This window comes from Copidosoma floridanum, unplaced genomic scaffold, assembly GCF_036245765.1.
Source record: "Copidosoma floridanum isolate Cflo_tuat_1 unplaced genomic scaffold, Cflo_Japanese_pri ptg000007l, whole genome shotgun sequence".
In the NCBI taxonomy this organism is placed as follows: Eukaryota; Metazoa; Arthropoda; class Insecta; order Hymenoptera; family Encyrtidae; genus Copidosoma; species Copidosoma floridanum.
In genome coordinates this window covers 588,462-615,437 of record NW_028321884.1, presented here as the reverse complement: position 1 = coordinate 615,437, position 26,976 = coordinate 588,462, and the positions used below count along the sequence as shown (strand labels likewise).

Below are 26,976 nucleotides of genomic sequence, written 5' to 3'. Positions count from 1 at the left end.
TAACCGACTAATATAATCGTGCGATACCGCCTTGGTCACTTTCTGCGCAAGCTGCCGCCCCAGGAGCCGGCTTACCGAATCCCTTTGATCCCGAATTCCCATCCTCGGCTCCCCCAGCCTCTACAGCCGACCACCAGCAGCAGTTCCAGCAAATGGCAGGGGGATTGGATGGCCAGGCGGGCGCCGGCGGAGACCTGTTCGGCGGTCAGGCGGCAGACCTGTTTGGGGTCGACGGGGCAGTGGCGCATGGACCAAGCGACAACATAGCCGGCGAGCAGCCGCAGCAGAGCGTTCATCAAGCCACTGCCGCGCCGCCACCCAGACCACCGCCTCCTGGGGCCCAAGGTGGCACGCCGCGCTCCGCCTCGCCCGCCCAGCCGGCCAAGAGCGCGTTCGACGACCTCAACGACAGCATAAGGATGGCCCTTGGTGGCTCTCCCTCGCGCTCCACCCCCATGGCCCAACAGCAACAGCAGCAACAACAACAACCAGCTCAGCAGCAACCGCCACCCGGTGCTTTTCCCGTGTACGATATGAACCAGCAGGCCCAAATGATGGGTGGACCGATGATCGGCGGCTACGGGGTCGCTCCCTCCCAAGCCCAACTCCCCATGGGATACGGATCCCCGGCTAAGCAGCCGCTGCCAGGTGATGGGACTGTCCGCTAAAGAGACAAGAGCCAAGCTTTTTTTTCACTCGTTCTCTTTCTTTTTTTATTTATTTTTTATTTTTTTTCATTTTTTTTTTTTCGTTGTTTTCATCATCATCAGCGTCATTATATTATTATTTGTTTCGCTGTTTGTTAATTTTTTTGTATTTATTATTTTCTTTGCCCAACTCTGTACCACTGAGCATCAGGAATTCGATGAAAATGTTTGATGTCAACAATGTCAGTGGCACGGCGTTAATATCGCCGCATGCGCCGTTGCTATCGAGTAATAGTGTATCGTTACATCGTTATTACCTACAATTTTCATCGTCGACGTACACTTGTACTATTGGCTTTGACTGATCGAGTGAGACTTTCTTACTTCAAACTGTATTCCCTTACATTTGTCAAATGACCAACTCGGGTTGTTTAAAGCAATAAATTTCCGAGAGACCATACTTTCAAGCAATCCATGTGTTTTTTATGAATTTAGTTTTTTTACTCTTTACTTGTGCAAATTTACCGTTAAAGAGTCAATCGTAATTGCAGGACTATTTTTTAAGTTACCATTTTCATGTTTGTCAGTATTTTGTTTTACTAGTCTTATGACCTTATGGTATGTGCCCAAAAGTATCTCGTTTTAAGCATACGAAAAGTCGAGCGAGCGGCCTTGCACTTTTGGTGACTGTTCCACCGAACCCACTCATTTTACTTTTTTAAATGAAGCTTTTCGTTAAACTTTATTTACGTATTTTCAGTTTGATTTCAAAGACATTGTTCAACATTCGCATATACAGATTTTATCTTACTATGTACACGTAACGAGCCAACGAAATGGCAGTAAAATCTGCATTGTAAATTGCTGAACTGCTTTCGTCGATCATATCCATTATATCTCACTAATTAAATTTAAAAAATTAATTGCTTTGAAGTAAGCTATCTAACGTCGAAGGGAAATCTTATTCACGCCAATTATTGATGTCAGCATAGTGCTAATTCAAATAAAAAATTCAGCAATAAATTAGACCGAGGCTGTAGAGGCTTGAATGGAATTTATTATTTTTAATCGTGCAAGAGAAACACGTCTAGAGCATAAATTATACAGTAAATGCGAAACATAGCTACATAGTTTGGAAAATCAATGCCTACTCTAAAAGTAACTCGGCAATTTAAAATTCATGGGCGACTGAACTTTCAACTACACCCAACCACTTGTTATATTGTCATTAAAACGACGCTCTCGACCTTATTTTAGTTAAAAGTTCCGATCTCGTGACAATATTTTAATTGTACCGTTTGCAAATGAATCCTTGTAAATAAAAGAAGAAGAAGAAGAAAAAAAAACAAGTAATCGATGCCGCCTCAGTACCTATCCAAACACAAATGAAATGCCCATTCCGATCCGGAAGCACACAAGCGCAGCGCGTAAAGAAAATAAATGTGTCCTCCTCCTCCTCCTCCTTCGCTTAAACACACACATCTCCATATGGTAACCGCATGCTACGTGTACCGTACGACTTACCAAAAATATATGAAAAAAAAAAAATCCCCGTAAAACCCGGCTTCGCTGCTTTTCTTTGTTTTCACGATTCGCATGACCCCCGGGGCTTCTGTTAACTTTTTACTTTCCACGCTCGGCCTCGCATGACTTTGGTAGGCACTATTTCTCTTTCCCCGTCCCTCTTGTTTCTTTCGACGCTTGGAGGCTTTGCTCCTCCGACCGATGGATCCGCTCGAGCGCCCATGAGCCCAATACCTGCAGCTAGACATTTTTCAGCAGCTGGACAGCCGGCCGCAGCGGCCACGGCAGCCAACGCCGGCAAGGTGCTAACCGGCGACCTCGACAGCAGCCTCGCCAGCCTCGCCCAGAACCTTAGCATCAACAAGAGCGCCCAGCCGCAAAAGTGCGTACGACACGCTTTACCTGTACAAGCTCCCGGCGATGGTACCGATGACAATTATAATTAGACGGTGAATTTGCGTTTTAGGGGCATGCAGTGGAACTCTCCGAAAAACACGGCCAAGGCGGGTGGACCAGCTGGCGGATGGTCGCCTCAGCCGATGGCGGCTACCACGGGCGCGGGTTATCGTCCAATGGTGAGTACCACGGGTTTGTGCAAGTATATTTCTCGCTTCGGTTGTCTCGCTGCAGGCTCAGTTTTTCCAAGTTCAGCACGTTGTTTTTTTTTTTTTTTTTTTTTTTTTCCACATTTATACATTCATCGATATTTCAGCAAGGACCCACCGAGTTTTCGTCCAACTCCGACCATACTAATTACTCACGAGAGTAGTGTTTGGCGTGTAATTATTTAGCTCGAACCGCTCTCACCGTACACTTTTTTTACATTCACGTATTTACGATAAACTAGCATTTGCAAACGATTGTTCAGGCTTTGGCATCAGTAAAAGTTCCCGTAGCAAGCTTTTTCGCAGATTTTTTATCCAAATTTTTCTTTGTCTTTTGTATTTTCACAAAACTTTGTTGGACGACATTGCGATTGGCGGTAAACTTTAAAAAAGTCATCCAACAGAGTTGATGGCGGCGTAAACAAATAGCGAAATGATGCATGCATAGCATACGGCATGTTAATGGCTGTTACAGGGCCAAGGAATGACGCAACTCCCCGCAGCAACCACTATGGGCTTCGCAACCCAGCCTGCGCCGCTGGTGAGTTTTTAGTTAAGCAAGGCACAAGTGTTACTTTTTTTTCGCTCACCTGTTTACTTTTGTACCTATGTCATACACACACACACCCTTGCTCTCTAATATCTAACTCGTCCAACAACAAGCGATGACGACGATTGTGGTGATTTGCTCGGTTTCCACGTATATACATAGAGACAAGCATAATTATGGCACCATTGAAATTTACAGCTGGCGCGAGATAGAAAAGTTGTCACTAATACAGTAACCGTACACGTGCACCGTTCTTACCATACCATTGGCTTAATCGGCAAACTGAATAAAAGTTTATTTTGTCGATTAAGCTTTGTTCGTTTGTATCTAAAAAAAAAAAAATTGCAAGGTTTTATACTTACACGTATGTAGCTAGAAATGTTAATACTTTTTTTTCTGCACCAGTATTCGGCTTTTTTCATTATGGCATTTAATATATTTATGTGTAGTTGTAATAGAGCACAAACACACACGTATCGGTTGAAAAATACTTTTGGTGAATTGAAAGTCTCACGTAAGTTGTTTCAGCCATCATTTTTCAATTAGATACCAGTCTGATGCTGTACATTTTTTACCGATATAGAACAACGTGGAGCAAAAAAAACCCTCTCCCTACCCCATCTCTCCTTGATTCATCAAATTACGGCCCCCAACCGTGTAATAGCGCTCAGATGTGACAAACAAACATTGAATTAAAGCAAAATTGATGGGCATGACGGTGTTGCGCGTGTGTTGTCGGTGTCTTGTGTGCAGATGATGCAGGGCGCGCCGATGGGCATGCAGGGCCCGAGGCCGATGATGGGCGCTGCCCCCGGGGGCATGGTCATGATGGCCGGGGGTCCGGCACTGGTGCAGCAGCCCCAGCCAGGCGTGATGCCCGGGACACCGCAGATGCAACATCAACAGCAGCCCGCGCCAGCCCAGGTCCAACAGCCGCCCCAGGCGAACCAGGTGCAACTCGACCCCTTTGGCGCACTGTGAGCTAGCGAGGAGGTACACACCGATCAGCCCTTGATACGTTTTTTCCTCGTCCCCTCCGTTGTTGTTTTTGGTCTCGTGCATTGACTGTGCATCAGCCATTGTTATTTTTTTTTTTTTTTTTTTTCCCTTTCGAGTAGGTATTTAAAAGATTTTTGGTACATACGGGTATAGCTTGTATAGCTCTAGCACCAGTAATTATTATGTACCTACTCACATTGCAATTACTCGAAATCACGTATACTAACTCTTTAACAAACTGCAAAAAATTGTGGATAACACCTCAAGTAATGATTATATAACATCGTATTGTTGTACATTAAAAAAAGAGCACGCGTTGTACAGACTAAATTTGTTTTGGACTAAACTGTGACGTATATTTTTATTCCAAATGTTTGATGGTCCCTGAATGAAAAAAAAAAAAAAAAAAAAAAAAACACCAAAGCGTATTTCAATTAAAGTGATTTTTTTCCGCTCCTTTCAGGAATTCAATTGGAAGTAAAGTCGAGACAATGCACCAATTACTGTAAATATTGTGTAATAATACCCACATAACCGAGGTACGTAAAACAACCCTGGCTTCTATTGAGTTTCGTCGTCTTGTTTTTTTTCCTCCTTGGATTTTCGCTCGTTCGCAACGCAACGAAGTAAAACAAAAAAAATTAATATTGCAATCAATCACGACTCTCCTCCGATGGAACGATGGCGTCGATAACGACAGAGACAAAATCTCAGGGTGGACGTTCTTACGAAAAATATTACTGTTCAAACGAACAGGGAATGGAGTATCAAAAAACGAAAACAAAAAAAAAAAAAAAAAACGATGTAGACTACACTTTACGGTCCTATTATCATTAGGATTACGAGCTATAAAGTACATAGTTTGATTATATTTTGGCGCAGAGGTAACCATATTAATATACCCTCGTAGAGACGTTGCCCCGTGCGTTTATATTGTATATTTTTGCTTTAATTATATTTTTTATTTTTATTTTAATGGTTATACAATAATACGGATTATACGTTATTAAGATAATAATTGTATGATTATCAACATTATCAACCGTGCAAAAAATGGGCGAGAGGATATAGCGTCTATTGAGATGTCTTTTGTTGAAGTATTACAAATGAAATAATGTTTAAAATGTTAGACTATAATATAATCGTGGATGTGAACGAAATCGGCCCGTCGTGGTTGCAGATCGGCGCCGATGATAATCACAATGATAAATGATGCTGACGATTAAAAAAAAAAAAAAAAAAAGAAAGAAAAAAGGTATATATTATATTACACGTATATATATATTGAAGAAACAATTACATTAATGTGTGATTCCGCTCTCCTTGTTGATTGTTCTTTCATTGTACTGTTTGGATATATCTTAATTAGCTAGTTAATTACATAACGTTACAAAGGAGCACGAGGGTGCCATCCGATTCTCGTGTGTAAGTGTATAAATTTTAACGACGGTGTACACTGTATATTAAAAAATACGTCACGTTAATTTATTGGTCATGATTATTTTTACATGTGCCCGAACAATTTTTATACGTTGATTTTTTTTGTCCGCATCGTGCTATGTATAGCAAATGTATTTTTGAAGTGCTGTATTTCATACGTGTATTTGAACGTTACGTCTAATGTTTTAAAGCTTCGATTTTTTTCGCTGCTTGAGATGGTTATTTTTTTGATTCACTCTGTTATGTAAAGAATCGTAAGTAGATATGAAGAAAAAAAAAAAAAAAAAAATTGTTTCAACAACAATTGAATTTTATGAATTTTGTCGTTGTGTTGGCGTTCATATCCCGTGAGCCGATTATTTTTTACGTTTAAAAACTTGTCTTCGATTTATGTGATATTTTTATTTACAATCGTTCAAAAATTGGTTTTACTTGGAAATGTTTTTAAAAATAATTACGGCAGTATCCCATCTTTCGTTTCACGTGGGTCGACAAAACGAAAAACGCGTGCAACTGTAAAGTGCAATCTGAAAATCCATCGTTATATGTGTATACGTTTACAAGGTGAGCATTTAAATAGCAACCGAGAAAAGATAAACGACAAACGATTGTCTTATTTTTTCTCGCAAAGTATGTAATTACATGAATATGTATAACGTGTATTTAGCCACTAGAATCATACATTCGCAATATATTTATTTAATTTTTAGTTTTGCGTAATATCGTTTTCCTTCATGCATACCGCACGTAAAAACACGATTGTCAGAGACACTTGTAAAAAGGATGGATAATTGTTCGCATGTGCACGGAGCTACTGTAACAAGTGAACTCTATCGTATGATTATATATGAGGGAATGAAAGTTTGTTTGTTTGTAGAGTTCCTGAGTAAAAAAAAAACAAAAAAAAAAGAAAAAAAAAGAAAGGAAAGAAAGAAAAACATAATTACGTGGAAGTGTATTCTGTAAATTTCAAAAATATAAAGAATTGTAGTTGTTCATATATTTTCGCGTATCTAAGGGCCACTGACACAATGAGTGTACCCAAATCTATCGCTTACTTTCGCTACGCACGCGGTCAAATGAGAGTCGTCCGAATTGATATTAAAGGAATATACGATATCATTTTGTTGATAGTTTATAGATATAAAAATCGCATGCAGAGAAAATAATAAATTATGCAGTGAGATGAAATTTGGCCAAATGCAGTTGTAAAATTATATTTGAAATTCAATGAATCGTGGATCTGTACAGTTATTTTATCTCTTTCTCTGCTATCATATTATTTGATATTATACTATTCGCACGGATGTATAATTTTCAATGAGAACCTATTTTCAATTCACATCAAGGATACCGAGGAATCGCTCAAAATAAGAATTATTCTCGGTAATAAAATACACTATACTTTGTGTAGAAATGTTATCTCATAAAACTTTCGAGTACACGATCGATCATGTACATGTAAATAATAGATAACAAAAAGAAAAATTGCTTTCAAAGTACTCTTCATTACATGGTTATCGTCGCAAACAGAGAAGCTTCTTTAACTATAAAAAAAAAATGCTTAAAAATGTGAATGTGGATCTTGCATGACGAGCGTAAAAAACATATATATTCTAGCCTAAACTGTGGCATATCCAAAAAGAAATGTACGAAAAGTTGAATAATTAAAATCCTATAATACGTTTTCAAAGAATATCACACTTTAAGATGAATAATGATAATTTGCTTGTCCTCATATTTAGCTACGAGATGATGAAACCTTATGGAAATATAAAGTAACAAAAAATGAATTGTGTGTATTCTAATAAAGAGTGGGAATATTTCGAACAAAATGTAGAAAAAAAAAAATAGTAGACATGTGGCCTTGTCCACTTTTATTAATAATAAGCGTATCTGGACAATATAAAGTACTATATACCATACACAAGTGCTAAATTAAATGACAGAGTAATAATGAGTACTACATATTTCTCTGAGTATATCAACATAAAAAAAATTGATTAATAAGATGAACAAAAAAAATGTAATGTATCAATGTGAAGTTTTAATTTAAAAATATAATGCAAGTCGATTAGTCATGTTCAATGTTTTTACTTCAATTATTTGCCTGGATATTCATTTTAATTACTTGGTGCAGCAGTAAGATCTAATAATGTGTTGGAAAAATTAGTAAACGATGATGCACGCGTCTAATCGATTTTTTTTTTTTAATGAAAACTTGTAGGAGTATCTGTGAAGAAAACTAACTGTTATCTAGTTCTTAAAAAAAAAAATAATAACAAAATAAATGATTAAATATCAGTACACACACACGCTTGTATATGTACAATATAATTAAAATAAAAGAAGAATATATTGTATACATATGTATCGAAAGAATTGCATATTTATGGAATGGAAAGTTATATATATATATATATATATATATATACGTAAACTCCTTGCGTTTTGGTATGTGTGCACGCATTGCGAAGACAAAGTAAGTACCACATAGGAATTTGTGAAATGCTCAAAAATGTGAAAAATATAACATTAAATAAAACATTTTTTTGCCCAAAAATTTGAGTTTATCAATCTAAAAACCTAATACCACGTATTTTCATACAAAAATATTTCTTGGGTTAATAACATGATTTATCTTTATAAAAATGTTTATAAATTCATTATCAACTTAAATTTAATACTAAAAAATGTTATAATAATTTAGAAAAAAAAAATATTGCAGACAAATTGTATTTCCTGTTGCCTATTATTAAGGCAGTTCTAGTTTAGAGTTGCAAGCAAATAAAACCTCGTAAAAACCACGTTTTACGAAATCCGCAACTAATTTCAATACAATCCCCAGAAGTACACTCAAAAGCCTATGCTCTCAAATTTTCGGCATCTTTCAAAATTGGAAAATTTACATGACCGAACATGGTCATTGGAGTTTGCAAAAATTTACTATGGTTTTTGCCGTATACTTAAGTAGGAATCGCACTTTGCACACACGTTTGCTCTAGGAAAAAGATGAGTCTCGTGCAGACTGTTAAAACGAAAGGAGAAATAGGCAAGTGTGAGCTCTGATGAATGGTACCGCTGGGGCTCTTAAATTCTCGAAGAATGTACGAGTGGCAAAATGGTATCTGGGGCCCCTTTTCGCTCTCGAACGAGATACAGCCGGAAGACAATAAATTTTCCGATTCTTGCTCTCGTGGAAAAGCCCCTCGAGAACTTTGATACATAGAATCGAGAATCTCTCCAAGGTAATAAGGAATGTGACTCATACAGGAAATCATATATTCATTTACCGAAAAAAATTTACGATGTTTTTATGTATGTGCATGTATTGGTTTTGCGGAATGAGAATGAATCACTCAAAATGTATCTTTCATTTACTTGTTATATTTCCACATACTACAATCTAATATAAACGTTGTTATAGATTTTTACTTAGATCAAGGTTCTTAAATTTTTTTTTTCTTTGTCATTTTAGTAGTCTCTATTTTTAAGAAATAACTTAAACGGCGATATAAAAATGTGTGATTTCACATGCATATATGGCACATCAGTCTGTTTTTATAAATCATGTTTTTTACCTTATTTATAGGTATTGATTTTTTAAATTTCATCTAAGTTAATTGAATAAGATGTATTTTCTTGTCTGTAATACTAATATCCATGATAGTTTAGAGATTTTTATCACTACCGTAACATTTCCTTATACTTCTGCTTGTGTTTACTCAACATCTCGGTAACCGTGACGAGCTGCTTGATGGTCGGCTGAAACGAAAAATCACCCCATAATACATGTAGGTTGAAAAAAAAAAAAAAAAAAAAAAAAAAGATACGAAAAGAAAAGTGTAGATACCTGTTGCTTGGCCAAGATTTGCAGCTCTTTTAAATGCGACACGCAAATGTGATGCAAATTAGCTAGATCCTTGGATATATCCGATATACTCTTGCCCCGGGGTATGATGTTTTCTGACTCGGGCTTCTCTGAAACATTCTTTCAATTCACACCCACCCACACTCGATCAGTCTCTCATGTATCGTAAAATTTTAAAGAATCGTTCAATTATTATTATTGTTGTTATTTTTTTTTTTTTATAACGCGCAATGTGTGTATAGATGAAATAATACAAATTACAGATCGAATAACCTATCATGTGCTCACTTTCAAAAGGGGGGCGGGGTAATGATCACTTTACCAATCGGTCGATACAAGCTAACGTTACTCGAGCGAGGACGGCGTCTCCTTACCTCCTGATCCTCCCGAGGACCTTCCAAGCTATAGAATTTTGAAACCCCCGTTCACTCGTGGGGCTTTCGCGAAATTTATCCGCTCGTGTTCAATTACAGTCCGAGTTGACTAGAGTTGTACTTATTTTTGTTCGCAAAGAAACGACTCGTTGATTCGCTCATAGTTGCATCCAATTTCAATACAATTGTTATTTAAAAAAAATTATCATAATGATCTTACCGACAACTGGTCTAAAAATACCACCATTCTCTCTTTATTTTTGAGAATAAATGGATTGACGACCTCCATGTACGGCTCTTTGCCTCCAAATTCCACGAGGTTGGCCAAATTTTGCAGGCACTTGGCCACCATGACTAAGGACCTGGGCAAAAGAAATTTTTTTCGATTCATCAATGTACGCTCGTCATAACTGCAGTTAGATAACGCGTCGTGCGGTGCTAACTTTACCTAGTCGCGGCTGGAGATGGTGACTCGGCGATCAGATTGAACGACTTTGGATTCAGTATGGCTGGACAAAGTAGCCGCAAGAATATAAAACCGCTGACTACTCGCGTTCTCACGAATCTCTCGTGTGGCCACTTTGAGGCGACCGCGCGCTGGAGGCAGCCGCAGATGTAACGCAGGGTCTTTGGGCACATTTCGTGACTCGTGAATATGTTTAGAGTTATTTCGTCCAAAATCTGAAAGAAAAACACCGTGGACGATACTGTAACGAGGATAAATAAATGTGCAAATACCTAATTACAGAGAGTCCCGGTGGTACTCACTTGTAACAAAAACTCGGCATTGTTGCACGCGTCCTCGGGCGAATCCATTTTAGAGGGATTCAGTTCACAGCTCTGTTTGTTTTCGATTATTTTGATAATGGTGTCCTGCAGGGCGGACTTTAAAAACGACGTGCACACCGATTTCATGTAAAGGTCCATGAGAGTCGTCGTGAGACTAGCTGCTCTGAACAGGGTCGGTGTCTCGTCCTCCTTGTCGACCTACGGAAAAACAATATTTTTACGTTTTGTAACGTCAAATTGTGTATGGATTCCCTACCTCGGCTTGATTCAGCGATCGTAGAAGATCTGCTTCCTTCTTCTCGTGTCTGCAAGGGAGAACACACAATTGACAGCCAAAACATAGGTAAAGTAAAAATCAATAATGGTACAAAAGCTATGCACGATCTCACCTGAACACTCGCAGAAGACTGTTGGCCAGAGGTATTTTGTCAAGGTGACAGACGTCAGCCAGAGCTTTGACGACGTGCAACTCGGGGTCGAGCAACAGCTGCTGAAGCGGACTGTACTCTTCGGGTGGCATCGCCAGATCGTGACAGTATCTGGAAAATATGTATATATATAGGTCTATGTTGTTTGTCTCGTTTATTATCAACGAACGTCCCAGTGCGTCGCTCACCTCAAGCGTAGACGGAGCGCGCCCCAATCTCCCATAGGCGTGACTCCCGCGAGCGGATACCACTCGTCCATCTCCTCGTTGTTGATCAAGCTCGACAGCTCGACCGTGACCTCGGCCACCTCCGTGTCCTTGCTGCGCTTGCCCTTGTTGTACAACGTCAGGGTGAACGACACCACATCAGACGGCACATCTCTGCAATGGCATTACAATTCAATGTAAAAAAAAAAAAATATCCAACAAAAGCATGACATTGTGTAACGAGTACGCACTCCAAGATAAACTCCTCGTCCCAGACGGCGTGGAGGCCCTGCTTGGCTTTCGTGCGAGCCACCTTGACGTTGTTCAGAGCCACGATGATAAAGGGACTCGGCACGAGCTTGTACGGCAGCCTGTGAGCGTCGAGGATGTGCAGCTGGAGCGAGCGGAGTTCCCGAAGGCGCGCCACCTTCGGGGCCCTAGTCAGCTGGGAGACGCACAACGGCTTGATCGCGCCGATCCAGTCCGAGGCGATTTCCGAGTTTGGCGCCGACAGATACGTTATCGTCGACAGACACGGCAAAGCTCGCTCGACCAGCTGGAAGCAGTGCGGCCTGTCGAAGACGCTCTCGTGCACCTGTCGAGATTACACGTATATTATATATAATACGTATTGGGCATCTTAAGTAATAAAAATTATAATATATATATATACCTGGTACAAGTAGGCGCAGCTCAAATCGATAAGGCCTTTGGGTTTGGTTCGCTTGGGATTGTCGTACAGATACAAGTGCGTGTCGCTTCCCTCGACGAGCAGGACAAAGTACAAAATCTTCCACTTTTTGTTCTTCTCCGACTTTTTCTCCAGGTAGCCCTGCATCTTGATGCCCTTGTTCTTTTTCGCCCCGGACTGCTCGCGGCACTCGCGCAGAGTGGCGTAGATCTTTTCCGCGTGCTGTACCTCCTTGTCGACCCTGACCGTGCCGTCGGGCTCGGTAACCATGGCCTGAACCAGCGTGTGTCCCTCGACTATCTGCTCCTTACGATATCTGCAATGTGGTGAAAAAAATGCGTTAGTTCTTGGTATAATTTCTGTACGTACAATAAACGTATGGCGTACCTGTTGATGACGGCGTCGAGGCACTCAAAGGTCCTCCCGCCCATGAGGTATCGCACGCCCTTCTTCTCGATCCTAAATCTCTGGATCTGGTTGTTGATGTGGAAGAAGAGCGAGTAGTCGCCCGGACTGTTGTCCGAGGGCCTGACCAAAAAACTCCCGGGCCCGGCCTTGACGAGCATGTCCACGGCCTCGCTCTTTGTGACGTTCGGGTGGAACCAGGAGAACACCGTGTTGGGGTCTATCGAGTCGTCGAGGTTGTCCACGAGCTCGCGGAAGATAAGGCCCTGCTCGCCGGTCCTGTGGGCGGTAACCCAGAGCCAGCCGTCGCCCATGTCGTTGTGGACGAAAAATATGTCGCCCTTTTGGAAGCTCAGCTCGTCGGTGTCGGGCATCTTCGTGTACGGCAGGATGGCGACCATGCGTTTCTTGTCGTTGACCGGCTCGGGCGGTGGGATCGGATGGACGAGCCTCTCGCGCTTCAGCAGGTCCGAGTAGTGGGTGTAGTAGGCTATGAGGTCCATGAGGCTGTTGAACTGCCGGCCGCCGATGTAGTAGTCCCCACAGACCGCGGTGATCCGAAAGTGGTTCACTCCCGTCCTGCCCAGGTAGGAGAGGACGTAGCTGCCGGGTTTCCTGTCGCTCTCGCGGACCAAGTAGCTGCCCATCTTGTTCACGTCCCAGAGTCTCTCCTCGGCCGAGAGTCGGTCCAGTCTGCCGTGGTACCACCTTCAAAAGGAAATATTACGTTGGTTCTTTGGCGTCGACGACAAGGGAATAACAACGTACTCGTTCTCAGCCGGAGTTTTGAGTGCCTTGTCTCGAGCGTTGTCGGGGTCCTCGATGTCTTGGGTGTCGTCGGGCAAGTTTTCCAGGAAAACGTCGAAGTCGTTGTCGGCGTTGGGCGCCTCGATGGGACCTCCGTCCTCGCTTTCGGTGCTCGGGGAGTCGCATTTTTTGTTCGTATCGACCTTCTGCAGTGAATACGCATTCATTCATTCATCGGTGAGAAATAAACCTAGAGGTACTTGGCAATAAGTGCTGAGCTCATTGCAGTACTTGGAAAAATTGTATGCCCTTCGGATAAAATCGGGGGCAAAAACTATTTTCGTAATCTCGCCTCTGGTGGCTCTTTTATTTTCTTGGAATTTCTTTTCCCGTAAAGCGCAAAATTCCGTATCCGGTTTCGTTTGGTATTTCTTCCCCCCCCCCCCCCCAAGCGTTAAGTTGTTTATCTGAACTACACACGCTGTTGTTATATTTCAAAGTAAAATGATGCATACGCGCGTTTCATCATATTGTCACAAGTATTTCAAATATTTCATGCACGTCTGTGCTTCTTTTTCTTACCAAGTGAACTAAACTTTAATATCGTCACGTTTGTTTGAAATTCCTGATTCTCGAGAGTTATTTGAAGTGAAAAATATTTTGTAGAAAAAACGGTCTTGGACATACACGTAGATGAAATACGTTTATCTTATAAATGTTAATGTTGAAACGGTATAATCTTCAAGTAATGCGTGAGTCAAGCCTACAGCCACAAAAACAGTCAAATATCGGTGCACTGCAAAATGTACTCGCAGTGCTATGAGTATACATGGAGCAAAGGCATCTCTGAGTCATGGGGAGTATTTCGGAACCACCGGATTCTCCGCTTGTAAATCGTACGTGTAAAGTCATGGCGTTTTAAAAACTAGCAGATTCAATGAAAGCGTTATTTCGTGGCATACATACATTACGCACTAAGCGAGGAAGAAAAAAAAATATATTCGGCGAAAGTGTAGGGTCGGGGGGAGATAAGGATTTTTCGTAATTATCTCTCGGAAACAATATAGCCTTGCCTTGATGTTGTTGGAGACACTGGGTCCACCTCTGACGAACTCAGCCATTGCACACAGGGTTCCTCTTGAACAGCCGTAATGGAGCTTTTGCCTCTTGACCAAACGAACTCAACAACAACTCTACAACCCAATCATAACAGCTGACGAACAATCATCGATGCGATAGGCACGGCGTCCTCCCTCCGTTGTTCTCCCTCGGCGTGAAACGTCAGCGACCGAAACAATCGGAGTCGGCGGCCACCTCGCATCCTCGGCTCAACATCATCATCATTTCAACTCTTTCTCCTTTTTCTCTCTCACTTGACACTTTCCGACACAATATTATTTATTATATGGCCGATCGTACAGCGCTTTTTCCGCCCTTTTGTTCGTTATTTATGAATCACAGAGTCCGACCGATGATTTACAACCGCACACTGCACATCACCGCGTAGGCTAAGTATATACGCGTAAGCGCATCTCGCACACAACCTCAACGCGAATCATACATATATACATATATTGGTGCACGCATTCATGAACATTTTTCCATTGATTGTGCGAAATGTCGGGTGTTGTGATGATGATACTATATGTCTGTCTATGGACTAGCTGGGGAGACGAGTAGGTATGAAGTGTACGTGCTATCCCCTGTGTGTGCACTTTAATGGCCCGTCTTCCCTTATTGGCGTTCTCTCGTCTTTTTCTATATACACATAGGTACTTGCGTGCGAGGCTTTCGGAGCTCCCTTTCTCCCGAAGAGTATGCGCGTCGGCCACGTATTTTACGCTTTGTTCCGGGTACAATCGTTTTACCAATATTTGGCGATTTTACCCCCACAATTTGAGAAATTTTTATCACCGTCAACGATTTTTTTCCTTGAAATAAACAAATGGCCCGTTTTTTTCTCAAAAGATTCGAAAGAAGATACTCTCTTTATGCGCTAAAAGAACGCACTGTATGTTACGCGCGTCAAAAAACATCGAATGATTAGGTATACATATTATTTCTCGCTGCTCGTTGAAACGCACGAACAACCGATGCTCAATAATCATTATAAATAGTATGCCAACGGTAAAAGAGCAGTCGCATACTATTCAATTTTCACGAGTACTTATAGCGTAAGGTCCAGTTTCATGTTTGTTCTCAACAACCCTTCGAAATTCAAGGTTGTGCCCCGATTCGCGCCCAAGGCGTGCCAACCGTTCCGTCGCTACTTAGTGTTTTTTTCGTTTCGAAGCTTGCGGGGAGCGCACAGAAACTCCGGTTGCCGCGTCATCTATCGTAGCGGGGAAAAATTAAAACCCGGCGCTGGCCGAAAATTAAGGAAGGGAGTCGCTGAGAGAGAGAATGCAAGAGCAGCGGAGGAGAGACGGCGAACGCGCTTTCTCCTGCGGTGCCTGGTGGCAGGGCTCGTTCGAGCAGTTGGACTCGGGTCGTTGTCGGGAGTGGGTTGTGTGGTTCGCCGTCGCCGCTTTAGTGCGACACACACTACAGGTATACATCGACCGAGAGTTTATACACACACGCTCAGGTCACGCTTGTACGTGTATTATAGTGGTGTGTATACATACAGTGGCGAGCGAAAGGGACCAGAACGAACTCTCTGGTTGAACCGTCGGTGATCTGTCCGTCGCAGCGTCGTGGATATTATATTATACGTATATATATATATCTGGTTTTTATTGTTCATTCGTACCTTACCCGAAGGATGGTTATTCTTCATGGAGTCGCTCAATGTTTGATGTACTGGTATCGATTGGCGGCCTGCACGACGAGGCAGCGGCCCAGCCATCACCGTCTGCCCTGCAGTTGTGCCGTACAACACAACCCATAAGTAATACCTACATCGCGTCGAGCGCGCGTGTGCCTCCTTTCTCTCTCACCTCACCGATGACGCTCTTGAGCCTGCGGCTACACTGTTATCATTATTAACAGTACAGTGACTCGCGGAACAAGTATGCGCGCGTCCCGATAGCTAAGTACAAGGTGCAGCTCGTCGACCCCTTCGTCGTCGTCGTGGTCGCGTCTAACCCTGCAGTGTACCTACACCTAGACTTACGGGGTGTGCGCGCCGATCGGAGTCTGCTGCCCTTCGCGAGTTTTGTTCGTTCATCGTGCTGTTTTTTTTTTTTTTTTTTTTTTTTCTGTTTTGTTATTGTGTATTTAAACGTATACGCAGGAGGAATGTTTTAGTTGATGTTTTAGTAATAGAGCACAGTTGTACGAAAGAAAAGTGTCACCCGAGATCTACGCGAGTGCTCGAAATGCCAGTGTCCTTATGTGGTGTCGTGCAGGCGCTCTTTTTACGTGGAGCATCATCGGTTCCTTCGCCGTCGCTGTCGTCCGCAGTAACATCAACAACAACAACAAGTTGTAACGTCAACGAAATCGACGAAAGCAGTAGTATTTTCAGTAGCAGTCGAGCACCGGGTATCGACGCCTGATGCTGCTGGATGGAGTTTGTCCAGCAGTGGAATACCTCAAGATTACCTTTTAGTGAAATGGTGATTTTTTTTTTTTCTCTTCCACTCTCTGTTCCCCTTTCCCATCTTTTTCAAGTGCCGTTCGTCTTTTCGGGCGCCCGCAAGAGCTTCTCTACCCACCTATACGCGGAATCGATATCTCCTCTCTTAACCGTTCGTCCGCCGCTTGTTCGTACGAGAATTATATATTTCGTATCGCTCTTCGGCGTGCCTCACTACCTATATACCTTACACACTCTCTCTACCTCTACCTCTGGGAGAGAAAGAGAATGTAAAGGCCGAGCGCGTGTGCGTTTTATCGAGTCTCTGTGTAAGTGCATAAACGTAAAAGAGAGTGTATTTTATACGACTCCCCATGTACCCCATGCATGTGCACATATATTCGTAAAATATATACCTTTTGCGCGCAATATACGTATACAAGCACATATATGTAACATTCGTACGGGGCATATTGTGTGTGCTTGTATTACCTACTTGCCCTTGTACCTATACCCATCGTCTAACGCTCATCAAATTGAGTTGTGTTGTGTGAATAGCGATTTCAATTTGTGCGATAAAATTATAAGTGTCATTTCAACTTGCCAGACGTGATATGCAGCTTGCATTGAGTTTTGGCACACCTGAATTCTGTAGCTGCATATCATACACATATAGATTTCTATTATCCACCTCATTAACGTGAGTAAATTTATGGCTTGTGCAAAGCAGAATTTTCACATACTTGTAGTACACGGCTGGTGGACTCGAGGTGCCCAAATAATTTTTATTATAGTCACGTACTTGTTAAGCCTGAAACAATGGACTGGTGTGCTGATTGTTCCGATGGAGTTTATAAGTGAATCTGTCTTCTACTTTATAGAAGCAAAGTGCCGGAATTGTGTTTACAAATATGATGGTCTTTTCTAAATGGGATTATATCACGAGAAGATTTGTGCATCTCCCTGATTGCTTAATCTAATCAAGTAATTATGCGTGAAGCGTACTCAAACTTAATTCCTCTATTGTGTCAAATAGATTCGTGCTGTGGGTGAAATTTCATTTATCGCTGCTTCATGTGTTTGTCTTGTGAGCATATTCATTGAAAGAAATGTGATTCAACCAAGTGCCATGTAGTTCATCCATTTAAAGTTTTTTTTTTTTTTTTTATGCTCAATCAAATGAGTTTAAAAGCTAATTAAACGATCTAAAGTAAATCGCTACTTGGAACTAAGCCCAAAAGCTTATAAATGTTCTTAGTATCGTAAAAACTTAATTTAAAAGTGATTAAAGATTCGAAAATTATGATTTGATCGTTGATAACTATCGAAATATAGACATTATCACAATAATAATTCTGACAAAAGCGTGTACACAAATGTCTTCAACAGTATATGACTATACCATCAATTGACTTACATTTATTGGCCATTTTGGTGTTAGCTTTGTATAGTCATGTCAATTACTGAATAAAAGGTAATAAAAGATGGTCTAAAATCTTTAATCGACTAAAGCCAGTACAAAAGAATCCAGTAATTAAACATTAAGTAGTATTCGTGTTGCATTTTGCATATGCTTATTCGACTTAATAAAGGTCATTGTATATCATACTATAAATACAGACGTACGAAACGTCATCAGATAGAGTTCAATAGAGTTATTACATGATTTATTCTGTCGTCACAGTTGCACTTGTCACAATACCTAGCTATAGTATTTATTAAATATTTATGATTTTGTTATTTATTAAGGTATAAAACCGTTAATGTATAATAAAATTTTGCATTCACGTGTACTTCTTACCGCATCACTGACAAAGCTGAAAACGTTTAAATCAAGTATAAAGCTCACATATTACTTACGTACTTATAGAAATTTTATGCCTAACCGATAAAATTGGCATTAAAGTATTCAGTTTGCCGTCAGTCAGACCTACTTTAATTTTAATGTGAAAGACTTTGGATCGTTCCATTAGTTCCAATTTTTTTGCAACTCATTCGAATCCAATATTCCGTTTTTAAAATGAACGCGAATCGAGATTAAAATTTGATTAAACGAGGAAGGAACCTTAATTTGACAACAAATTTCCATGTGCGGCCAAAGTTAAATGTCACCAGATAAAAAAAAAAAAAAAAGAGAGAGAGAGAGAGAAGAATATAAATTATCGCGGCGAAAGCATGACGGTTAAATTCGCAACGAAATCGTGCACACTCTTCATGCATAAATGATTAAACTCCTTCGCTATATTCTCTCTCTTCAATCAGCATATAATTATAGAAACTTCTAGAAGCTTTCATGTGAACTTAAAAAGTACACTGCGAACTTTTTTCCCTCGAAAATTCACAACGCAGTTGAGAATTTCATTTTCTTCTTTTTTTTTCCATTGCACGACCTTTTTTTAATTTTGACATTACACGTGTAAATTTTACCTTCTAGTGCGTGTCTTTGCAATGGTCCAGGGTTTTACACGACAGACATTTTTAACCTTGTCCCTTCGAATTTTTTTTTTTTTTTTTTTCCAACTTTCCCGCAACATTCCATTATTTATGCAATCCTTAATTATTCCCCCGAAACTTTTTCGCTACTTTTTTCCCAAGACGTAAGAATCGTTTCCCTCCGCTCCTATGCATATTTCATCTCGTAATTACGATTGTTTCGTTTGTTACTATTCACAACTCGGGCAATTAGCTTACCGTTGAAGCTATTTTCGTTGGATGTCGTTTACACTGGCTCGAAAAAGAGTTGAATCTCGATGGACGTAACCGTAGATCTATTTTGACAAATGTAGTAACATTATGTATAAGTTGATGTCTGATGAAGCAACGTAATATTCAGACTGCAGTATATTGAGCGGTCGTCCAAATAAAGAAAATAATAACGTATGCGTTGCACAAGCCACACCTATAATATATATATAGAGCACCCGGTACATACGTCGATATCGCGGTGCATCATTCAAATCGAGCATCGAGTTTATGAATAGTATCCGACTCGGGTACGATTACGAATAGAGCATTCGCCGGGGGGACGGGTCAATCCGTCAGAAATTAACCTCCCAAACCTGTTAATAATTATACCGGGACCGCGACCTACTTTGCAAGCAAGCAACCTCGTCCAAACTTCGACGGGGTTTAACAACGAATGATGTTGCATTTATTGATAACGTAACGATGTGTTTGTTTGCAGGTATAGTCAGAGCTCCGGGAGTACAGTCATGGAACCCCTCAAGGATCGATGGGATACATTCCTGCGAGCCCTCATCTTGACATGGCTCTGTCTCAGCAGCTCCGGTGTCATCGCTCGGAATATAGGTGGGTTCATACATATTATACGGTCATCAAGTGCACTTTTTGCTTTTCTTCCTGATGTATATCAAGAGAGACCGAGATAAATCGTACAGACCCATGGTGGCAGAGCTATAGAAGGCCTATTGTACATTTAATGAAATTTTTACTCGAGTGGACATCGCAGTAGCGCATTATTTGATGATGAATTTTTCAAAAATGTACACCCGAGTTTATCCGGATTTTGAAGATAGACCTCTGATTTCCTCGTAAAAAAAACTTTCGCTTAGCCGCGTTGGGTAAATCATAAACACCAAGAACTCACCGCCGGCACGTATTTTCCACGCGAGTTTTTACTTTGTTTTATACGCGCGCGTGGATGTTTTCAAATTGATAAAGGGGGTTTCAAATATCACGGTCACTTTTGCCGCAAATATTATACCTACGCGGCGCACCGTCACACTCGCTCTCTCTCTCGCTCCTTCTCATAAACAAAAAATGCGACTCCGTCGTCGAGGCGAATAAACGTTTATCCTTTTAATTCCCGGAGATATAAAAGTTACGACTTCTTAATTGAAGAGTTGGAAGAGAAAAATTCGTGCGTATTATGCATGTTGGGGGGAAAAAAAGCTTGCAGTAATTTTTTATTGGAGACAAGTCCGGTGACCGTTGGAGCGGTGTAATTTTGACGTACGAGTTATTCCGCAAAAGTTTTACCGTTGCTCGTCTCAACCTTTGCGCAACTTTCCGATGACTTTTTGGTTCGTTTGATGAATCAGTCGCTTCTTATCACCTGTTGAAACGGTCCAAGGCAACCACCACAGCGATAACCCCGTTTTAGTATCATGACCAACGCCAGTGAAAATACGAGTAATTTAGATGATTTAGATGAGGCCAAAGAGAAAGTCCCTTGGTTATGACAATAGACATTACAAGCACTGGATTTACAAAATCGTTTCTACGACATTGCGCCGAAAAAAGTCGTAATATTGTCCATCAGGTGTATCATCGGTATACATATACCTAGAAGCTCCGAGGCTGAAGGTATATATCATGTCATTCCAAGAGCCGCTCCAACATCCCTTCGGTACGAAAAGGTCTTCGCAAGTCAATAGTTAGCTCGGGATAATGACGCATGATCCGATTTGAATCCAACGCTCGAATTAGTTTTTTGCTCGCAGCCACCACACGTGCACACACACACACACATACATAAGATAAGAGAGAGAGGAGGGCTGAGCCGAGCGCGCGAGAGCAGCCATAGCGGCGACGGTGGCCTCCCACCTCGACGTAATGCCTCTCTCGCTTGTTTTTTTTTTTTTTTTTTTTCATCCGGAGCACTAATCGCCGCGTCGAATCTGAAACATCCACTATGAAATCCCAACTGTTTGACTTTGTTTTCCACAAGAGAGACGTACAATCTCCGTCCCTCTTTTCTTACTAGTAAAAAAAAAAACAAAAAAAAAACAAAAAAAAAAATGAGGGAATAAGTATATACACTTGATCGTTATTTCTCGCGCCTAGAGCATGGCGACGGGTATGATGATTTTTCCTCCCAATATATTACACGTATGCGGACCCTCGCGAGCTTTCCGCGAAGCGCTCAGTTATTATATAAGTATAGACACCGCGAAAGATAATAAGAGCAGAAGCAGTAACAAGACACATACACGAAGCGCGTCTGGTGCTTTTAATCAAAAGTTCTTTTTCAATTTTCGGTTATTCTCGCTGCGCAACGCATACACACAAATCTCCAATCCGCCCCTCCCGTACACTGGTCTGGAAGTGCGAACGTCGGTGTTTTGTCTGTTGTACGTACACACCGCCCCTCCCAATATACCCACTCCTCATTAAAAAAAAAGGAGAGATTGGAAAGAAAAGAAAAAAAATAGGGCCAGCAGCGGAAGGCAGAGGAAGAAGAACGGCAAGGGCGTAGGGGGGAGGGGAGGGGGTCCAAGCAAAGCCAGCGTGCGTTCTCTCTCCGAAGGCTATACATTACGGCTCTCTCGTTTCAATAAGTATACCTACGTGTATACACCCAAGTTTCGAGCTCTGTGTGCGCAGCAGTGCAGCTCTCGGGATCTGAAAGTTTGTCGGAAAGGAAAGTCAGAGGAGGGGGGGAGGAGGCATATTCGCGAGAGAGAGAGAGAGAGAGAGGAAGGGAGGCTTTGCGAAGCGAGGATGTATCCCACTGTTACGGGGAGATACTTTCAAGTCTACCGACGTGGCAGCGGGAGGCACGACTCCCCGAGTCCCGATATATTATTATCCGAGTCATTAATGGTAAACTGCGATTCTCTACCTGTCCCCCCACCCCTTCCTCTCTCTCTCTCTCGGTCCTCCACCGTGGCATCATATGCATCGCCCTGCTCTTGCAGGCCATTAGTCGAGATCGCGTATCCACGTTTTAATACAGAGCCTTGCGTGAAAATCTTCATTAAATTGATTTTCACTCGATCTTTTTTTTTTTTTTTTTTTTTTTTTTTCCTCTCCTTACCCGCTATATACACGTGTATGTACATATTATATACTGGAGCGGCGGTAGCAACAACCCCCTTCCCTTCGTAAAATGCAGGTACCTTTCCGTGAAGCAGCCACCTTTCTTCCTTCCCCTTTTTTTTGTTCTCCTTTTCTTTTGGCTCGCCCGAGTCTCCGTCTCCTTTTTGCTCCTGCACTTGTACGCACCTGGCTGGCAAATATGAGGGAGACCGAGAAAGGGTGTAAGGAGGAGGAGGAGGTAGTAATAGGCCGAGGGGAAGAGAGAAAAAGGCATCGGGGAGGGCCGTATGTACATATATACATACCTACACGCAGGCTGAAGTCTAGAAATTACATATTGCACTCGTCTCCCTCTCTCCCGGCTCTCCTTGACGGCTACACGTGTAATTACGGCAAATTTAACAATCCCACTTTTATTTCCTCCCCCATCCCCCGTCCCTTATTCTATATAGTTTTGTTGTTCTGCTCTCGTTTATTTATACTATTTTTTTTCTCCAGTTTTTCCTCCACCAAATTGTTTTGGAATTCATACGTACACGCGTGTACACATAAAAGTACACTCGGGTGGTCGGCTCGTGGTTAGAATATCGCTCAAAATCAATGAGCGCGGATCGACGAAAAGCCCCGGGTTGGCGCACCGGCAGCTGCTGCCACCGCAGAGAGGAGATTAGATCGCAACCCAAACGCGTATACATACATTTTGTATATCTCCGATTTTATTATACCCGCGCTCGTGTCTCGTCTGGTTTTCCTCCTCCTCCTCCTCTGTTTGGCGGATAAGCCGTTCCTTGACCCTCTCCCCTTTTTTTTTTTTTTTTCGTTTTCCCCTCTGCCGCGAGCAGCTCAGCTGTCACGCGTGATGATTAAATTGTTCGACGACCATCAGGCTAGCTCTCTTTTGTCGCTGAATTTTTACTTCGGCGTGGACACTAGTTTTTCAACAGACTCGCCTCGCTGTCCATAAAACGTATACCTCTGAAACTGCTTCGTACTTTGATTGCTTGTACAAAGGGAATGTAAGTAAAAGTGAACATTTGAACTTATGAACACTTATCATCCTTAACATGAGTAAGTATAGGAATATTAGGCGCTTGAATTTCTCGTTTTCTCCAAACGACAAGTATATGGGTACACGACGAGGACGATGATAATGATAATGATGACGAGCACAATGAGCATTGTTGTGTGTCGATGGGCGGCGAGTTTACGCAACAACTCTCTCCGAGCCATCGTCATGATGTTTTCCATATACGTTATTATTGTTTCGCCGTGTATAACGCAGAGTGGACTGTACAAATACGCTGTGAGAAAAAATTTGACGCGGTGAAGGGTGTGTGCGTAGTATATCTATAACATTATATCATATACCTTTGAAGGATTATCAATCGATATTATGTCGTATAATCGCACGCATCACAACAGGATACTGTATAGTTACAATGCCATACAATTTCAAATGCACGAGCATATATTTATATATATATATATATTATGTATGAAAAAATGTGAATGATGATAATATTTCGCGCGCGTTTCTGTGTTGCAGAGAGATACGACACGGCGTACGCGTGCGAGGGCAAATGGCTCAAGCTGGAGTGCAAGAAGGGCGAGCTAATAAGCCTGATTCGCGCCAACTACGGCAGATTCTCCATAACGATATGCAACGACCACGGCAACACGGATTGGAGCGTCAACTGCATGTCCTCGTCGTCTTATCGAGTACTGTACAAAAGGTAAGGCCCTTTTTTTTTTTCATTACAATTATATTTACGTGTGCAAAACATATCATACGCCCTTTCGTTTTTGGCGAGAAACAGCAACAATTTGCATTACAAAAAAAAGGGAAAAAAAAAAAAAAAAAGGGAAGAATGTTTTACACGAGCGTTTATTAAAATGCATTTCCATTACTCCTCGATTTTACATTCCCCCGAAGCAGCAGCACTCTGGCCCCGTTATCAGTCATGGTATTAACTCTCATTCTTTCTCCCAGCCCCTTCGCCTCTGCCTTCCGCTCTTGCGAGTGTCTCCTCCTCCTCCATCGTCTCTCTTTTTTTCCCCCCCCCCTCCGCTCCCATCTCTGGTATACCCCGTACTCCACCCGTATGTATACATACCTTCGTGTATAGGTATTAATACCCAAAGGATGCATCCTTTGCTCAGCTGTTTCTTCATAGCTGACCTTGGCATCTGCTTATGCCTTGTGTGTGAGGCCACGACAAATTCTTGAGGGAAACACAAGAAGACGCCCGTGGCACGATTAGTCGGGCCGTGCATCTGGTTTCATCGCCTCTCTCGGTTGAACCCGAGGAGGCCGCGTGTAATGTAACGATTCGTGTTGACGCTCGTACGAAATTTGAGGCGATATGACTGGCGTAACAACTGTACTCGACACAATAAAAAAAAAAAAAAAAACAAGTATTTCTTTCTCTCACACAATAAGTGTGACAAAATGTGGGCGTACAATATTGTGTTATATCCTCGATGACAAGGGCAAGTTGAGATGAAAAAAAAACCATTTCACGGTTGAGTGTCTTTTTCAAAGAAACGTTAATTAAACAGTGCTTTGGTTAACAGCTTCAAAAAAACTAGAATTATTATTATTATTTTGTTTCGAAACGACGTGCAGAGATAATAGGTTGAATACAATATTGATGCAGACGTATATAAATTTTCGGAATTTTGGCCATGTACAATTTACTCATTTGTGACGGTTCGTACGCGGAACAATGTCATTCTTTTCTCGTGAAGTCATTACATTTTATATAAATTTTATTTTAAATTGAAAATTGCAAGTTTTCTCGTACGAAAGACACCCACTCCGATTATCTCGCTCCTTATCTCTCTTTCTTTTCTCGAAGAGCTTGAAATTCACTCCCTCGTGGAGAGATAGCCTTGTGTTGTTTTTTTTTTTCCCCTCCCCCCTCGGGGGCTTGAGTTATAGAAAATCGCGGACTAAATAAATTTCAAATGCTCATTGTTTTTCCTCGTTATCTCGGGATAAATAACCCTTCAATTGCCCCTCGGTGTACCTATACGCGCGCACACGCCCGCGCGGCACAACCTCCACCGCCGGTAGATTAGAAACGCTCAGAGAAAGATACCATCATCGCACCGTACAGTCTCCATCTCTTTCTCAAAGCAAGTAAAAGCTCGCCTTTTGCAACGGAATTCTCGGTGCAAATGATTAATTTTATACGTATTCAAATGTGTTTGATCCCGGAGTGCTGCTGTTGCCGCGTGTACCATAACGTCATAACAACACTCGCGCGCGAAACAAAAAATGGTTTTCACGTGTACATTTTCCCAACTGGAGTCTAATTCGCCGGAGCCTAAACATAGAAAGGCAATTATTACACAATACGCCGGAGTCGTGTCTTTGCTGGCAACAACTCCGGCGCATGCACACAATGCATGTAAGTATGGAGGAGGCCTCCGAGTGCATCTGGCATAATAAATATCACGGAGTCGGTGGCGGTGTACAATTTGCGTGCGAGTTGGCTGAAAATTAAGGCGCGAATCGACGTACCCCCCTTTTAAAAATCTCGGCCTTTCTCCGCATTGTCTCTCGTCGCTGATGCGGAGGATCGTGCCCCTATCTCACATGCACGCGGATATTATTGTCTCGGACGCATTATATTATATACAACGTTTATACAAAGTACAGGAGACCGAATAAAATAAATTATCGCTATGCCCGTGACACGCCGTTACGTTGTATACACAAATTTAAAGGGTTATTGGGGAAATGGTTGTTATTGCTGCCATTTACTTATATACATACCTATACCGCGTTAATGCGTATGTATTTATGATGGAGAGTAAAGCGCGCATCCGAGTGTACGTACATGCATACATACATGTAACAGAGAGAGAGAGGTGCGTGCGGTGGCGGAGTAGGTATATACATATATGTATATAAGTACAGTCAAGTACAACATTGGTATACCTACCCTATATCTGTTTGATCAGGAATGCAGGAGTGGAGTTCTCGGGCCCGCGGTGGTATGCGCTCAAATAGCGCAGTCTCACTCTCTCGGCAGCAGAGACTAATGTAAGAGAGAGAGAGGAGCTAGGCGCCGAAAGCCCGCTTTTGTAGTCCAAGCTGTCCGTATGCGTAATACGTATATACTCTACACACAATAGTGTTGTCGTCTTGCTTATTCTTGCCCCGCAAATTACACGCAACGTGTATATATGTATATGTACGTGTACTATATTGCCCCCTTCGGTCCGTGTAATGAGCGCGACGAAGCAACAATGTCGCGGCCATCTGTTTACTCGTTTCTCTTTGACAGATGCTCGCTGGCAGCCGTCGGCAATGTGTATATAATATTATACACAGGCGTTACGTCCCCGTGATTTCCTTTCCCCCCCACCACATCCCGATATAACCCTCTTC

At 41.9% G+C, this 26,976-nt stretch overlaps 3 protein-coding genes across 20 annotated transcripts in view; 2 read left to right on the top strand and 1 right to left on the bottom strand.

Moving 5' to 3' along the window:
- Positions 1 to 7,842, top strand: part of lap (phosphatidylinositol-binding clathrin assembly protein lap) — a 37,341-nt gene extending 29,499 nt beyond the window's left edge. For 9 of the 17 annotated variants that reach the window (XM_023390030.2, XM_014354044.3, XM_023390027.2 and 6 more), the window contains 6 exons: positions 52 to 648; positions 2,427 to 2,553; positions 2,638 to 2,746; positions 3,252 to 3,317; positions 4,080 to 4,319; positions 4,789 to 7,842. In XM_023390030.2, coding sequence (XP_023245798.2) covers positions 52 to 648; positions 2,427 to 2,553; positions 2,638 to 2,746; positions 3,252 to 3,317; positions 4,080 to 4,307 — 1,127 coding nt within the window. In that variant the 3' untranslated portion in view covers positions 4,308 to 4,319; positions 4,789 to 7,842. The remainder of the gene's footprint in view (positions 1 to 51; positions 649 to 2,426; positions 2,554 to 2,637; positions 2,747 to 3,251; positions 3,318 to 4,079; positions 4,320 to 4,788) is intronic. The other 8 variants (XM_023390039.2, XM_023390037.2, XM_023390035.2 and 5 more) reach the window with 5 other exon arrangements.
- A 1,290-nt stretch (positions 7,843 to 9,132) lies between these two features.
- On the bottom strand, positions 9,133 to 15,016 carry vap (RAS p21 protein activator vap). 2 transcript variants are annotated; one of them, XM_014353935.2, is made up of 13 exons: positions 14,350 to 15,016; positions 13,298 to 13,482; positions 12,512 to 13,237; positions 12,107 to 12,440; positions 11,685 to 12,028; positions 11,416 to 11,607; positions 11,189 to 11,338; positions 11,056 to 11,104; positions 10,779 to 10,997; positions 10,459 to 10,691; positions 10,231 to 10,372; positions 9,619 to 9,756; positions 9,133 to 9,530 (listed from the first exon to the last, which is right to left on the bottom strand). In XM_014353935.2, exons 1-13 carry the CDS (start codon positions 14,395 to 14,397, stop codon positions 9,453 to 9,455), a joined length of 2,838 nt encoding a protein of 945 aa, XP_014209421.2. In that variant the 5' UTR covers positions 14,398 to 15,016; the 3' UTR covers positions 9,133 to 9,452. The 2 variants fall into 2 exon arrangements, with proteins under 2 accessions (XP_014209421.2, XP_023245758.2); XM_023389990.2 differs by having other exon boundaries at positions 13,298 to 13,479.
- Positions 15,017 to 15,767: 751 nt separating this feature from the next.
- The window catches only part of LOC106640129 (Calcium-independent receptor for alpha-latrotoxin), a 43,868-nt gene continuing 32,659 nt past the window's right edge, over positions 15,768 to 26,976 (top strand). The window contains exons 1-3 of the mRNA XM_089588830.1: positions 15,768 to 16,836; positions 19,981 to 20,105; positions 24,124 to 24,310. Coding sequence (XP_089444956.1) covers positions 20,009 to 20,105; positions 24,124 to 24,310 — 284 coding nt within the window. The 5' untranslated portion in view covers positions 15,768 to 16,836; positions 19,981 to 20,008. The remainder of the gene's footprint in view (positions 16,837 to 19,980; positions 20,106 to 24,123; positions 24,311 to 26,976) is intronic.

Excerpts from the sequence above, each read along its gene's own strand:
- vap (XM_014353935.2), bottom strand. The coding sequence starts at position 14,397 with ATGGCTGAGTTCGTCAGAGGTGGACCCAGTGTCTCCAACAACATCAAG. Across the intron at positions 10,998-11,055 it reads GATCGCTGAATCAAGCCGAG|GTCGACAAGGAGGACGAGAC; the intron begins GTAGGGAATCCA and ends GTTTTTCCGTAG. Across the intron at positions 10,373-10,458 it reads CCATCTCCAGCCGCGACTAG|GTCCTTAGTCATGGTGGCCA; the intron begins GTAAAGTTAGCA and ends TCTTTTGCCCAG.